Raw genomic sequence first — 16,001 nt, forward strand, 5'->3', positions numbered from 1 at the left:
ACACAAGTGGCTTTTTTTTTTAAGATTTTTTATTTTTGTGTAATCTCTACACCCAACCTGGGGCTCAAATTTACAACCTTGAGATCAAGAGTTGCACACTCTACCAACTGAGCCAGCCGGACGCCCCAATACAGGCAGCTCTTAAAGAGGTTACATGCAGATCAAGAGGGAGACGGCTGAAGTCAAGGCAAATGAAACTATTTGAAATGTTTAAGTCAGGATGCACAAAGGCAGGAGGAAGGGCATCTGTTACCAGAATGGTGCAAATAGCTATGCATTCCCTGACAGGCTGCCAGATTCTGTCAAAAGGGGGTTAGGCTGGAGGGGCTTTTGATCTTTTTTATTGGCTGCTTGGGATTTTCCACGTGGCACAAGGCACACGGTTGCAGAGTGTCAAGAAGGCTCCCGTGTGGCTTGGATAGTAAAGAGCAGGGTTCTCTTCGCTTCCTTTTGCTGTTTTGATATAAAAGAACCCAACTGCCTCTGCTTGCTGCAGCCTGCCTGGTCGACAGGGAGGGGCGGGGTGGGGCTCTGACAAGAACAGCACCTCCTGAAACCTGGTGGCTGGGGGTGGCCACTCATGACGGGCCTGGTGTTGGCTTTGCCAGGCTGGCCACCAGGCTGCTTCTTGAGGGGCTCTCTAGAAGACACATGGATGTGTAAAAAGTCACCGAGTACGGATTAGATGTGTGCGGTACATCTGCTGAGAGAACACTCGCTAGGTCAAGAGTTAGCTGAAAGGAACCAACCTTTCTGCAGCCGTAATTTCAATCCACGACAGGCACAGCCAGAGAAGCCGGTGTGAGGGCTGGATCACGAGCACAAACTGAAGGGCAAATGCACCGGCCGTGGTGCTCACCACCACATCTGACTTCTCTCTCCACGCCCTGGGGCAAAGCAAGAACAGCAAACCCACCTGCACAAAGAACCCAGCGTGCTCTTGCGGCTACTGTCTTAATCTCTCGGAGGCTTCAAAGGTGTGAACATTTGCTAAAGAAGAAAGACCCTAATTTACAATGGGCTCAGCACCATTTATTCTGTAGGATTCCAGGTCGTTTTGCAAGCCAGACGAGGAGCTGGCTCATGTGTTGCTGACGAATGTGGTGTGGTGGCTGAGACAAAGAACGAAAGAACCGTTGAGGGAGTAGTGCCGGAGGCCATCAGGACCCAGAAGGCGATGATGCCCAGAAGATGCCCCACAGCAGGATGTGCATCTCTGCCTCAGCTGTGGCTCCTGTAAGACCAGATGTCCATGCCCTAACCAAAGCGCTGGCTTGTCTTACCTTAAAGGACTTTCCTTCACTCCTGCATCCTGTGCAGGACCGTAACTGAGGCCTCACCTACTCTGATGCTGGCCCGAAGGGCTATATTATCACGTCTAGAGTTTTTTAACCGAGTGGATATGAACAGACGATGGGTTCAAATGTAGCCAGTAAACTACCTTTCTGAGTGACAAGGTCCATGACCCCATATGGTGTGGAGGATCAGGCCTTGGTTACCATGAGCTTCTGACCCCATATTTGAGGACTGGATGGGGGACCCCAGGTGTGTCATTAGCTCATCTCAACCCGATGAGGTACTGGTGTTACTCAAACCATTTATAGACCAGAAAACGAAGGCTCAGAAAGCCAAGCTGTGGTCAAGGTCACATCTGTTAGATGTCCAGGCAGGCACTGGCTCCCAGTCTTTGAAACCCTACCTTCCCCTAAACCTGTCCATGTTACTCAGGATGCCCAGACACCACCTCCCCCCAAAAGCAAGTTGTGGGGTTTACTGCTTTATTACTATGAAGTCTGGAATTTAAGATTTCCTAAGGAGTATAAAAAAGAAAGTCTTTCAGAGTCTTCTTTGACAAACAGAAAAGGAATTATTGAGGTGGGAGCACATCTTAAACTGACCTGAACTCTAGGAAGAGGAAAAAGGCCGAAGGGGGAAAATCTCCTGAATTCAGCAGCAGCCTGTGCTTATTTTCAGCCTGACTGTATACTGGTAAATAGGAACCCTGTTCAGGAGAGAGAAAGAGATCCGGAGAGAAGCTCCAGCAGAACAAAAACCAAACTGCCCAGGGACCTGGTGCTCCACCCACACAAGCGAGCCTCCCTCCCTCGGGCTCTGGGGCAGGGCCGACTTCAGAAAGGGCCCCAGAAATTCACACCCAGGCCGGTCAGCTCTGTTCCCCAGGGCTTTCCATGTGGCCTTCACAGCGGAGTCAAGGGAAGGCCAGTGGGGCCCTCATCTTCGCCAGCCTCTTGTAGGACCAACTTTCATTTTTATTTTTGTAAGGACAAACTTTTAAAAGTAAAATGAATGAAACCATGTGAGGTCAAGATACAAAGACAGAAAGTTCAACGTAGAAAAAAGACCTTGCTGGGAAACAGGTGATGAGAAACACCGGAAACATTTCACAGACGCACAAGAAGCTCACATTGTAAACAGGATTAAGCTGCTACTGATTTCCCCCTATAACATCAGGGTTTCATTTTGCTCAGCCTGAGATCTCGCTCGATTTCAAACTGCCTGTGGTCCACTCGGTCTAGAAAAGCCTTCCGTTCGATGTACCTAGAAGAAAACATAAAATGTTTGTCAGAAGAATCCTGTAGGAGAACGATGCCACCCCCACACTGTCCCATCCCCCCAGGTGTGAACGGTCCACCTGGCCGGCAGGATCACCGGTTATAGTGCATACAAACATATGACCAAGTGACCACCCGCGACTCTCTTCGGAACATCCAAGCCACAGGCATTTGGTCTAAACAAGGACGCTTCTGGTTCAGATGTCGTTGAAAGTAAAATGAAAAAGAGAAAGCAACAATTCATCCACGGCTTGGCTGCTGGGGCAGTTTTGTAACAAGGTTTTAGGGACAGAACACAGGCTTAGTTGAGCAAGGTTCAGTGGGTAGCTCTGTTACACATTAGCTAAGCCACACTGGTCAAGGACTGAAGATCTCGAAGCCTCTTTTTTCTCAATGGCAAAACAGTGATGCCGTGTTTCCTGGTCGTAGTGGTGTGCTGGGTTGGTAGGGGAGAGAGAGCTATGCATCCTGCCTGTGTATAGTACAGCAAAATGGGAAAAAAGGCGCAGCTGAAAATGGAAGGAACAGGGTCTTCGTGGAAACTACTTCCTGGGGCTGCGGTGAAGCTCAAGAGGGCACCCAAAGCACTCACTTTATGGGGATCCCACTGCCAGGGCACCTGGGTGGCTCAGGTGGTTGAGGGTCGGACTCTGGCTCAGGTCATAATCTCATGGTTCGTGAGTTCAAGCCTCTCATCTGGCTTGCTGCTGATAGTACAGAGCCCACTTCACATCCTCTGTCCCCCTGTGTTTCTGCCCATCCCTGCTTAGGCTCTCTCTCAAAAATAAAAATTAGTAATATAAACATTAAAAAAAAAAAAAAAAAAAGGGATTCCACTGACTTCAGCCCCTGACTTCAGCCCCCTCCTTCCTTCCCTGCTTATCTCCGGTGCCCTCTGCCCACCAGAAAGGCCTCCCTGAAGTGCTTCTAAGGGAAGGAGAGTGAGCGCAGCTGCCCACATACATACAGGGGCCCCTTAAAAGGTCAGTGCTGTGCGCCCTAACGGGGGCCAGGTTCGGCAGACACAGCTTCCCCACGTCTTCCCAGGCAGGCTGGGAAGGAGGTGCAAGGCAGAAGCCGGCAGCAGAGGAGGAGAGGCTGGCAGCTTAATGAGACAAGCTGCATTTTAATGCACTTTCGTGCCATAAAGTGGGTTGTGTCTCACCCGGGGGAGGGGGGGGTTCTGTGCTGCTAATTAATCTACTGAGAGAGCAAAACTGTCATTGAAAATGGGAGACATAATTGAATCTCTGCACTAATTTTTCTTTTGTTGCACTGTGTAAAATGTGCATCTGTCATTACAAGGTCATTGTGTTTAGGGTGAGAATGTTACCAGGTTCAGGAGCCCGTGTTCCTTTGCTGAGTTCAGGCCCTGCCTTCCCTCCTGCGGTCCATCCCATCTGCTTTCCAGCCTAAGGCTGTGGCCACCAGCCTGATGCCTTACTGCAGAGACGGAGGTGGCTCTGAGTTCAAACCCTGACTCTGCCACTTGCTGTGTGACTCTGGGGAAACCACATAACTTTGTCAATTGTTTCCTAATCTGCCAAGAAAAGAAAGAAAAATGGATAATCATTCCTACTCTGAAGGGCTGCTGTGTGGACTGAATGAAACAGTGTACACATAACACCTAGCAGAGCAGGTGCTCAATAAAATGGCAGCTAATGTTGTCATCATCATTTTGGGAGGCCGGCTTCTGCCAGGGTCCCGAGGACAAAGGATCCAAGAGGAGCAGTCAGCTCTTGATGGGTATTATCAGCGACTAGTAACTACCCACCTGGTCGGGGATCAGGAACTAAGCTGCTGTGTCTAAACCACCAACCAGAGGCCAGAATGGCTGGAAACAGCAGCAGAGCCTGCTCTTGGGTTTGATATAAGTCCTCAGGGTCAGGCCACCAGATTTAGTGAGTGAAATACAGGATGCCTGGTTAAATGTGAATTTCAGATTCCCTGACAGGAAAGCCACAGACACCGTGGATCCCTTTTTGATAAAAGGGAGAAGACAGGGCAGACTGGTAGGGAAGCAGACATGCGACAGAACGAGCTCACCTGCCATCTATCACCAAGGGGCCCGTGACTCTCCAGAGGGGTCAGCTAACCAATATTGACTAAAGGGCTCTGCCACACTACAGCTATCATCACCCCTCACCTTACTCCACCGGCCCTGGGTTAAGATCGAGATGCGAATCAGTGTTTTGACAGCTCTAACTAAATGACCCTCGAAGTTCAGCAAAAAAAGGGGGTGAACCATAGTCAGAGAGGAATTTAGGGCATGTTGCAAGAGAGCCATCACCCGGTGCTACCTGTCAGAGAGTGCCTGGAGGCAAGGAAGGGGAAGTACATGGCTTTGAGCATTTGTGGTCTTCTAGATTTTCCTTTAAAGAGCAAGTAATACTTAAATTAGGATGCTCACTGAGCACAAATGATGGCCTTGCAAGTTCCCAGAAGCTGTGCTAGGTCCAGCTGACCTTGACACAATCGAGTGAAGCCAAGCTGGGTGCTGTACAGGCAGTTGCAGGCAGAGTTCAGGTTTAGGGAAGGATTCAGGCAGCCAAGAGGGGCACATGTGCAGAACACAACAGTATTCTCAAGGGCAACTCAGACAAAAGTCATCAAGGCAGGCCTGGCAACTGTATTTCCCCATTCACAGCCATCGGCAGCTGCTAACAGGATCCAGCCGAGAGCCGGCCAGGAACAAAACTTCTATTGGACATGGACTCCCCCCACCTGCCAAAAGACAGGAAAGGTGCAGAGGATAAGAGCAGCTCTGATATTTACTAGGTATGTTTGACTTTGGGCAAGACGCTTAAATTCTGTGCCGTATTTTTCTTTTCTGTAAAGCAGGAATAAAAATGGCAATACCCCTGACAAAGCAGTGAGCCTGTGAGAAGTGCTTTGTAAACAATAAAACAAAAACAGCTGAGCACTGAGGGGTTCTTGCTTCCCACTTCTTTAAAAAAAATTTTATCTTTAATGTTTTATTTATTTTTGAGAGAGAGAGACAGAGTATGAGCAGGGGAGAGGCAGAGAGAGCAGGAGACAGAATCCACGAAGCAGGCTCCAGGCTCTGAGCTGTCAGCACAGAGCCCTACATAGGGCTCGAACCCGTGAACCACGGGATCATGACCTGAGCCAAAGTCAGACGCTTAACCGACTAAGCCACCCAGGCGCCCCGCTTGCTTCCCACTTCTGACTTAACTGTATCATTACAAAGCCTCAAAACCTGGGACAGCTGGAACAGGAACTAAGAGACCAAGAGCAAGGGGTTGGGGGGAAGGCCACCTCCTCCAAGGTGGTCCAGGTAGATGGCCTATTTAAATGGAGCCTCAGGAAATTTCAGGCACCTTAAGCAGGTTACAGTCTCAGAACAGAACCACCAGCTGACAAGTGCAATGGCACTTTTCTGGCCTGTGCCCAGCACTCCTGGGGGACCCAGCCTGACTGGGCCTAGTCCACTGGGAAGCCAGGGGTGGGGCGGGGCCATCATCCTTTCCTGCTACTATTGCTCTATGTGGCCCATTTAAGAGGAAGCAGCTCCTTACTTTCATTAATAAAACATGCTAATAGCATCAAACCCTAAGGGATTCTCTAGCTTTTCCTTTCAGAACCAGGTTAGATACAACAGGCTCTGACACCTTTTTGATCTTTCAACCCAAATTACTCTTCTGGTACCAGCTGTTTGAGGTCCAGGCCAGCAAGGAGGGAGGGAAAAATGGCAGAAGGTAAGAGAAGGGTAGAAAGTGCTTCTAGGGAATATGTTGGTACCTACTCACTCCTTAGGTACCCACGCAGCAAAGGAAGGATGGCCCTCCACCCGCCCCAGAAATCAGAGGCCTTTGAGGGTGGGACGGCCCACTGGGCGGGCTGTCCCGGTCTTCCGCCAGTGAGAGGCCTCCTACCCACCAGTCAGGGAAAGAGCACAGGGAGGTGCCAGGACAGGTGAAGCAGGTACACGACCAAGGACATTTCCAGCTGCGTTACTGCTCTGGTCCAAGAGCGCCAGCGTTCAGTTCCCCAAGCAAGGATGCAGTGCGGCACAAACATGACAGGAAACGCGGGTCAGCTCAGGTCCCAACAGCAGGAGGCGGCGGCAGTGGAGGCAGGCTGAAGATAAAGCCCCGTGGTGGACGTAATAAGATATGCCCTTTTCTGCCGGAGAAATGCAACTAAAGAAGCAACCTGCCCAGGGCCGCACAAGCCTGTGTGCCCCCACCTCGCGCCACAGGGTGGAGGAGTGTGTGAGGCCCAGAGTGAAAGAATGGCCACATTTTAATGAAATATCTCCACTGCTTTCCTCCCATCTCACCAGGCTGTGCTGGTTCTGAAAGACGGACTCCTGGCGGTCCTGGAGGTAGAATGGAGAAAAAATGATTTTCTCTGGGCTCTCCTTCCTGTCTCTCCACATCACAAATGCACCTGGTTTCCAATCATCGAACCCCCGACCTTCAGTTTGATCGCCAGCAGCAGCCAAGCCCAATGGGCCTGTTCTCATTCACTCTGTACGGATCCCTGCCCCAGGCCTGCCGGCCTCTGCCTCAGCTGACCATGAACACTGGGGGGAACCCGTGTGATCGGGTTACAAGGCTGGCCCGGGAGTCCAGGGCTCAGAGCAAGAGCAGCGACTCTTTACTGTGCAGGTGACTGATCATCTTGGGTATAGGCATTTTAACCAACTGTGCGGCCTGGAAATGATGTCTGGGTGGAGACATCATTCTGATGTATCATGCCCTTCTTTTCCAGGTGGCTAATTCTAATTCCAAAACAAAGCCATGCTGTCTGGCGGCCGGCGGGATGGACATTTAGACAGCAAAATGGCTCAGCACCTTCCCTGGGCTAGATTCTCTTCTAGATGCTGGTGACGGGGTGGTGAACCTGCCCCTGCTGTTGGAGGCTCACTGTATATGGAACGAAACGACAACATACTCAAACACGGTGATGTGACTGATGGTTCCCGGGGGGGAGTCTACTCTAGAGAGTGGCACTCGAGTGACAAGTAAGAGCCATTGTGGAGGAGGACCTGGAGGAGCCCTACAGAGGCTGGGCTGTCATGGGCAGGGGAGAGGGGATATGAGGTGGGCAAGTGAAAGCTCACGAAGGGCCTACAATGCCAGGGTAAGCTGAACCCTGACTGCAAGTGCTACTGGAGGGCTTCCAGCAGGGAAGAGAGGAAAAATGGCTCATACACAAAAATTCTTTTAGCTGCTATTGGGGAGAAAGGAGGGAAGGGTACAGACAGAGAAACAGGGAGCCCAGCAGACATCTGTGGCTTATGCTGGAATAGGGGCAGTGGGGCCGGATAAAGCGACGGACTGATGTATTTTACGAGACAATGGTCTATTGGACTTTCAGGAAGTGAGCAGAAAGCAGGAAGTCATCAAGGATGACTCCTAGGTTTTTCTTTTAACAGGAGGATCGATGGTGATGGTGCCGTTTTCTGAGAAGTCTGAGGAAGGAGTCTACGGAAGGAAGGCAAGTATTCGGTGTTGGATGTTAAATCTGATGTGTGTCTTGCACACGCAAACGGAGATGTCAACCCGACAGGTGATACGGGAGTCTGGAGCTCGGCGGAATGGTCAGGCAGGGGAGAGCTTTCCTGGGAGCCGTCGGCAGACAGTGGTACCTAAGCTGTGGAACTAGTGAGCTCTCCTGGGGGAGGTGGGGTGTGGGGCGAATGTGAGGACAGACGGCTGCCCGGCTCAGCGCTGGAACTTCCCAAGTTTAAAAGCCCAGAGAAGGAAGAGGCTAGCCAGGGGGACTGGGAGGAAATGCCACCGAGCTGTATCTGCCACCTCTGTGGAAAGCATTCCTGAAAGTTGGGCAGGGATACACCAGGAGGGAATTTGAAGGAGTAAGGCCCCTGATGGGGTGTGGTCAGTAATAGCAGATGGGAGAAAGAAGAGTGAGCAGAGGACTCACTATATTTATAAACACCCCAGCCATCTCCCCTTCAACTCGAGAGGTACACTGAAGAGTTTCTACTTTATAGGTGAAGAAATGGGCTAAAGCACATAGCAGGCTGGCAGTAGCGCGAGGATTTGAATTCAATTTCAATTCAGTTTTACCGTAAAATGTAAAACACACACTAAAGTGTACGAAACGGGCAAGGCAAACGAATCATCATCGAGCGAGCCCTCACGCGGCCATCGCCAGGTCAAGACTCGGAATGCTGGTGGCCTGGAGGAGGCCCCTGCGTCACTCGTCCACCAGCGCCAGCCCTGCCAGGTGCGAGCTTGCTTGCCTTTGAAGTTTCTGTTCCCTCGACATTATGGTCTAGTTGTGCCTAATTCTGAACTTGACAGAAGTAGACTTATAGTGTGAATTCTTTTGCGACTTGCTTCTTTCACAAAATGACTTAGTGGACAGCACTGCTTTTGCCTGTTTTTGACCTTTATATAAATGGAATCAAACTGCATGAACTTCTCTGCAATATTACGTTGCTGAAATTTATCCATGTTCATTCCAATTACTAAAGAGTACCCCAGTGTGAGAACTGCTAAAGAAAACCTCAGGCCCAAAATGGTGTCACTTAGGTTAAGGCCCCAGGTCAGTAAACCCAGACTTAATACCTAACCTAACTGCAGTTTCAACCCCCTAGGAATGTAACCTTTAACCGGTCAGTCAGGAATTTTCTGGTCAGCACCAATAAGGTAATCTGTCACATGGGCCTTCTTTATCTGCCAAAGAAAGATGAGGTAATCCACCTATTAGAACCGTTTTGTCATCAAATGGAGGTGACCTCACCTGAAATAATCCTTTTTTGCTTATGACTTCCTTGTCCTGCCTTTAAAAACCCTTTCCTTTCTGTAGCCTTCTACGCGGTAGACGGGAGGCTGCCCAATTCACGAGCCGTTTAATAAAGCCAATTCGACCTTCATACTTTGTCTACTGCATTATTGACAGATACCTGAGTTGCCTCCAGTTTGGGGATATTATGAAAGGTACTATCACTGCCATCTTCACACCTGTCTTTGGGGAACACACAACTGAATTTCTGCTGGGAACACGGCTGGTGTGGGGCTGCTGAGTTGCAAGAAGTGACCACGCTTCGGTGGTTAATGCCAAGAGGGACATTCAAACATGAGCTGTCGAATCTCCCAGATGCACTGAATGTTTTCATCGTTACGAGGAGACCTCCTCTTTGTTTCTGGAAATGCTCCTGTCTTAAAGTCTATTTTGTCTAATAACAGTACAGCTCCATCAGCTTTCTTCTGGTTAGTGGCTACTTGATTTGTCTCCCATCTTTTTATTTTCACCAATCCTGCATCCCACTGTTCTGATGTGTCTCTTTTAACCAGTAAATTAGTTGTTTTTTATTTTCTAATTCAATGTGCCAATCCCTGTCTCTTCACTGGAGTGTTTAGTTTATTGACATTTAATGAAATGTCAATGGAAGTAGCAGACACACATGTTAAAACAGACCTGGTCCTGTGCCTGCAGTTTCTCAAGGTACCTTGTTTCCTTACATGCATATTTTAAGATGGCAAAACTGCCTTTAAATAATTGGACAGTAATAACCCAAAATTGACCAAGCTAGCTTCACATTCTATCAAATCTTTTTAAGGGGGAAGATGTGTTAGCATGTACTGAACTGGAGTTACTATGAAAATATAAAAAGCATGACATAAGCTTTTAATCTCAATCCAATCTTATTTTAATCAAGAATGCAGAACAGAAATATTTTTATCACCAGTTATGATCTGAATTCTTGTATGAGATCAATTTAAATCTGGTACTTGTAAAAAGGTCACAGTCTTCTAAATATATATGGCAGAGGCCAATCATAGGTGCCTCGTTTGAGATGTTATCAAATAGGACTTTTCCCCTTCTTGGTTTCAGCAAAGATCACCTTTATTCCAGGGATATACCTCTTGGGATTCTGCACACATTCCCTCAGAGATTCCCTCCCCTTGAGTCCTTGCTGTTGCTGGCACCTGTGAAGAAGAATTGGGGGCCTGAGCTGCCTCTGCCCAAGCAGACCTACAGGTCTGGTTCTTATGCTCCTTCCCTTTTCAGGAGAAATCTTTCCCTTCTCGACATTCCCTGTTTTGAAGTTGGCTCTCTAGTTTCGTGTGTGCTGGAAAGGCTCACCCAGCAGCTGGCTATCTTGCTCTCATCTCTAGAATTTTGATGTTATGGTCTCATGATTCTCAACCCTGGCTGTGTATCAGAAGCACCTGAGGAGTGAGTTAAAGATACAGATACCTGTGACTCCTGATTCAGCAGCTCTGTATGGGGGTGGTGCCCTTGTCACCTCAACTCTGGAAACCACCCCCAGAGGATCCTCACGCTTAACCAAGGTGAGACCCTGGAGCGACAGCATGTTCCCTGGACTAGGGGTTGAGCCCCTTTACTACAACTACAAGAGCTAGGAAAGGCAGGTGAGGGGAGGTGTGCGGGTGGGCACTAGAGAGGGAAGGTGAGAACAGCCAGAGGCAGGGCAAAGAAGTCATCAGATCTGCACCGGAAAAACAGAATCAGATCAGCAGAATCAAATGGGGCAGGGGGGCGGGGAGGATCTCAGAGAAGGAGGGAAAGCAGAGCACCTAAGAGCTGCATGCTATTAGTAGTTCCCTAACCCAGTTACGTAATTTTCCATTGCCTGAAAAGTCCTCATTGGGCAGATGTCCTTTTAATCTTGTTTTCTCTTCCAGTCTACATTTTATTAACTCTCCCTTATCTTCAACAGCACCACTCCTTACTTTTATAAGACCTCTATTAACTTCAGCAGAACGAACATTGTCCGACCCATACAATCAATATTCAGAGGAGCAATAAAGTTGCACACACTGGCAGATCCCTTGCTGCCTTAGATCAGAAGGCAAATGTGGAGAAGAGGAAAGATCTGTGAGTTACCAGAGCTAAAAAGGCGGGGAGGTCTGGGGCGAGGTCAGAGGCCTTCTCTAGATAACACAGATTCCTGCCCGTGCTGTATTCTGGGCCTTCCCCTTGGGGTGCTTGGGTGGCTCAGTCAGTTGGGTGTCCGCCTTCAGCTCAGGTTATGACCTCACGGTTGGTGAGTTCGAGCCCCAAGTCAGGCTCTGCACTGACAACTGACAGCTCAGAGCCTGGAGCCCGCTTTGGATTCTGTGTCTCCCTCCCTCTCTTTCTCTACCATCCCCTGCTTGTGCTCGCTCTCACTTTCTTTCTCTCTTTCTCTCTCTCTCTCTCTCTCTCTCTCTCTCTCTCTCAAAAATAAATAAATAAATAAATAAATAAATAAATAAATAAATGTATCCTGGGCCTTCCCCAGGAGGCTTCGGCACTTCTGCCTCTGTCCCGGGGCATTCTGTCTTTGACAGACTGACTTAGAAGCCTGATGGTTAAATGAGCTCATGAAGTCACTTAACAAAAAAATGTTTGAACATACTGATCAGCTTCCAGGTTCATTCAAATAATCTTGAGGCCTGATTTAGAAATGTGACCCCCTCCCAATAACCCCCTTCCTTACCTGTCCTTATTATAACTTAACTCACAAATAACCTGAATGACTACCCCATAATGCATCCTTTTACGTGACAGGGGCTCTGCAAAGGGTTTTATGTACTTCATGTGTGTGATGTGTATGTTATACATGTGTTACATGCGTTATCTCATGAGATCCTCACAGTCACCCCGAGTGTGGTATCATGACCCCAATTAACAAGCAAAGGAGCTGAGCCTCAGAAACGCCCAGTATGCTGCAGGGAGAGCCCTTCCTGATGAGGGGGGGTGGTGAGGACCCAGAGCTGTCTGACAGCCACATAACACTTCCTTTCACTGTTAGGGGGGCAGGGAGTGATGACCTTGAGCCATGGACCCTGTTCTGTAGCAACTCTGTTTTTTACTCCTTCTGAGATTCCTAAGTATTCACCGAACACCATCTTTTTTGATAATTCCTCAATACAGAGCCTACGGATGCCCTCTCCGTATTCCACAATGAAGACGAGGGTGCAAGTGACAGCCTGGGTGCTGTGTGAGGGCCGGTGTGTCGTACAGGTTGAAGCCCCAGCCTGGGCCATAGTGACACGGGCAAAACCAATCCCGCGATAAGGCAATGACATCCGGGCACTCTGTTGCCTCAGCTCCTGAAGCACTGGGCTGGTCTGGCTTCTCAGAAGGCCAAACCATTCCGATCAGGCCAAGGCTGACACGGCCAGCCAGATCTGACCATGTGACCAAACCAGGGGACTTAGAGTTCACGGGAGCAGTCATTCAGGGAGCTCGGCTGGGCAGCTGGGCCGGTGTGACTGGCCCCCAGAGGAGGGCTGCTCTCATGTCCCCTCCCCCGCTGCCCCTCAGTGTGCTGCTCACCCAGAGGGTCTGCTCCGCATTAGAACAGAGCCTCATCGACAAGCCAAAGTGCTCACATTTTTTGTTTCACTACGAAAAGTGCCTGCCTGCTTACACTGGGCAGCCTGGCTATAATGAATTATTTCCGAGTGTTCAGCATTTTCAGAGGAACGGAATCTACTACTTCTTACCCTTCCTTCCCTCGATTATGGATGGCTAGTTCTTCACCAATGCCCTCCTCCTCCTTGAAGCTCTCCCAGTCCAACTTGGACTTCTCTAGGGTGCTCATCTTCTGCTTCTTAGCTCCAATTTTCCCCAAAAGGCTGGTCATGCCACTTGATCTTTTTAACCTAGGGAAAGCGAAAAAACGAAATGTGTAAACATGTAAGAACAATCATCTCTTGATTCATGGTTTTTCTGATTGTTGCAGGGCTCCCTAGATTTGAGCTTTTTATCTTAATGGAAACCTTTTTTTTTGTGTTTAGAGTACTTCCTGTCTGGTGTAGAGAACACTTTAAGTAGACCAGAATTCGAATGTACTTTTCCTGCTGAACATCTCTGATGGCTCTAAGGACCTAGGACTAGGAAATCCTAAAGACCTCTGTTTGCTCTGTAGGACAGGTCTCTACTTGCAGAGAGGGAGACGCACCGCATGATTCAGACACGGCTCTGGAGTCACATCCCTCTGTAGATATTCTGGCTCGGTGTGACCTGAGCCTACTTAACCGCATCTGCCCTGGTTTCCTATAACCTACCAGGTGAATAGTTATTCACAGGGCTGTAGTGTATCTTGGAGGTAAAGTGCTTTAAAATAGCACTGGGCGCAGAGTAAAGGTGTAACAAATGTCAGTCACCCTGAGTCAGTGTCATCATTTGTGCCCTAAAGCCCCAGGGAACTCCTTTAAGAGAAAGAGAAACAGATCCCAACACTGATGAGCAGAAGTCACAGTATCTTAACAAGACTCTAAGGTCAGTTTCCTTTCGACTCCTGTGAGTCAGGACCCTGGATTTTCCCAGGAGGTGGAGAACATTCCTCACCCTGAAAGGAGGGAGTATACAGCCTGTGTTCTACTTGCTGGTGACACGATCATGGACTGTGGGAGAAACCCCATACGCCCAAGTTCAAGTCTTGGCAGGTCACATGTCTCCAGTCACTGTTACATGTAGAAGATAAAATAAGGAAAACAGAATGCAGCTAGTTAGTAAGAAGGTGGCATCAGGGCAAAGAACTATGGAAGGAACATGGCCTTTGGTCACTTTATGGAACTAAAACACGTTGTATACGACCACACAGGAAACTGAAAGTTACTTTCTGCTTTACTGGGATATGTAGGAGAGTCAAACATGTACAACTTGTATGAGCTAACATCATAAGTCCTACTGATAACATCAGCAGTAATACCTTTCACTTGCCTAGAATGCTAATTCTCCAAGTGCTTCCCTTGCCATTTTCTCATCGTACTCTTACTACGACCCGTGAAAGAGGACCACTGCATCTCCGAATTGGGGGAGGAACACTCGAGAGGATCTGGTGTCATGCTAACCCTTCTGAAACCCACCTCCCTGCAGCACAGGGCCAGTGAAGGATGGCCCGTTCCTGCCTCAGAGCGAGCAGACAGGCTGGTGTCCACACTGAACACAAGACTCCGGGGGCCAAACCATGACCCTCCACACCCTCATCCTATTCATGCTGGTCAGGAGGATGTTAGCTCCCCTGTTGTGGTCACATCCCACCACACGATGTTAGCTTAAGATGGACGCAGGACAGGCTGGACAGGCATCCTCATCCTCATTTTGAATTGGACACATAAACAAAGTTCAGAGAGGTTAAATGACACAACGAAGGTCAAGCCAATAGAACATGCAGAGCCAGGACAAAGCAAGGTCTTTCTGACTCCCAGTGCGGTGCCCCGTGCAGTCTCACGTCTAAGCTGAGAATCTACTTGAGATATTTTTTGACAGCTATTTTACTTCCCAGTTTGCTTAAAAATTTTCCAAACAGCTCTCTGTGATTTTCACTTCACATCTTCTAAAAATTCTTTTCCACATAAGTCACTTCCTACAGCGATCTCTCATCAAAGCACGCGCGCACACGCACGCACCCAGGCTGTATTTTTACCAGGAGCAGAGCATGAGTGAGGGTACAGAAACTGAGTATGTCCCCCATCTTTCCCCTCCTCCCTGGCCTCACTGCCATCGCCCTGGTTCTTACTATTTTATCATCTCTTCTGGAGCACTCTGCAGTCTCTTCTCTGGTCTCCCTGACCTGTTTTGTCCCAGCCCACTCACCTGTTCCACCCTGGCCTCTATTCCACGTGCCATCATTAGGGGGAATTCTCTGAAACACAAGGCTTATCATGTCTTTCTGCTTAAATGTCCCTTCCCTGACCCCTCATTGCTCTTAAAAGAAAGAATACGTTTCTTCCTAACTTGCAAAGTTCTTCCTCATCTTCCCTCACCACATCTACCCTTGTAAGCTAAGGTCCAACCATACAGTCCTGAACCTAGAGTTCATCTCCCATTTATCTGGTCTTGTCTCAGCTTAGGGGCGACTCCTCCAGGAAGCCTTCTCCGACCCTTTGCCAATCCCTGGATGAGATGCCTCCTGGTGGTGTGTCTAGGGCACCCATTCGAGCACCGATCCTTCCCGTAGCAGATGCTTGAGAACTTTGATTCTAGCTGCCGCCACACTGGGCACTTCTGAGCAGGCTCAGAATCACTGCCGACAACATCTACCAAAAGCATGCACCTCGAGGCTTTCCTCTTCTGGCTGCAGGGCCTCCTCTGATCCTGCCTACATGTTGGAAGCACTGCCTGGCCACGTGGTGGAGGTCATACCATTGGGGCCACCCTGATGGCCCCAGATGGCTACAGCTACAAGGCGCAGACTCCTGTCCTCACACAGGCAATTCCAGGAGGTCATCTGAATGCTCCTAGAAGTCCTGGTGGCAAGGAGCTCTTGCAGCCCTGGAAACACACTCTCATACTGGCTTTCCCGCCTGCCCCATCCCCTCCCTCTACCTCCTCACTCCTGCTGCCCGAAGATGGCTTCCCAAAGAAGGACCTACACTAACGGACTTATCCGAGGTCCTGCTTTGAGGGGAACCTAACTGCTTAGGCGCAACACTGCTTTCCTCGTGCGTGCTCCGTCTCTCTGAGGGT

At 49.2% G+C, this 16,001-nt stretch overlaps 1 protein-coding gene across 3 annotated transcripts in view; it reads right to left on the minus strand.

The window, feature by feature from the left end:
- Window positions 1–2,252: 2,252 nt before the first annotated feature.
- Window positions 2,253–16,001, minus strand: part of CFDP1 (craniofacial development protein 1) — a 119,429-nt gene continuing 105,680 nt past the window's right edge. Inside the window, exons 6-8 of one of the 3 annotated variants that reach the window (XM_042918160.1) lie at window positions 13,031–13,189; window positions 6,877–6,915; window positions 2,253–2,559 (exon numbers count right to left, since the gene is read on the minus strand). In XM_042918160.1, the coding sequence (XP_042774094.1) occupies window positions 2,469–2,559; window positions 6,877–6,915; window positions 13,031–13,189 (289 nt within the window). In that variant the 3' untranslated portion in view covers window positions 2,253–2,468. The remainder of the gene's footprint in view (window positions 2,560–6,876; window positions 6,916–13,030; window positions 13,190–16,001) is intronic. The other 2 variants (XM_042918161.1, XM_042918162.1) reach the window with 2 other exon arrangements.

The sequence above is a fragment of the Panthera leo genome, chromosome E2, assembly GCF_018350215.1.
Source record: "Panthera leo isolate Ple1 chromosome E2, P.leo_Ple1_pat1.1, whole genome shotgun sequence".
In the NCBI taxonomy this organism is placed as follows: domain Eukaryota; kingdom Metazoa; phylum Chordata; class Mammalia; order Carnivora; family Felidae; genus Panthera; species Panthera leo.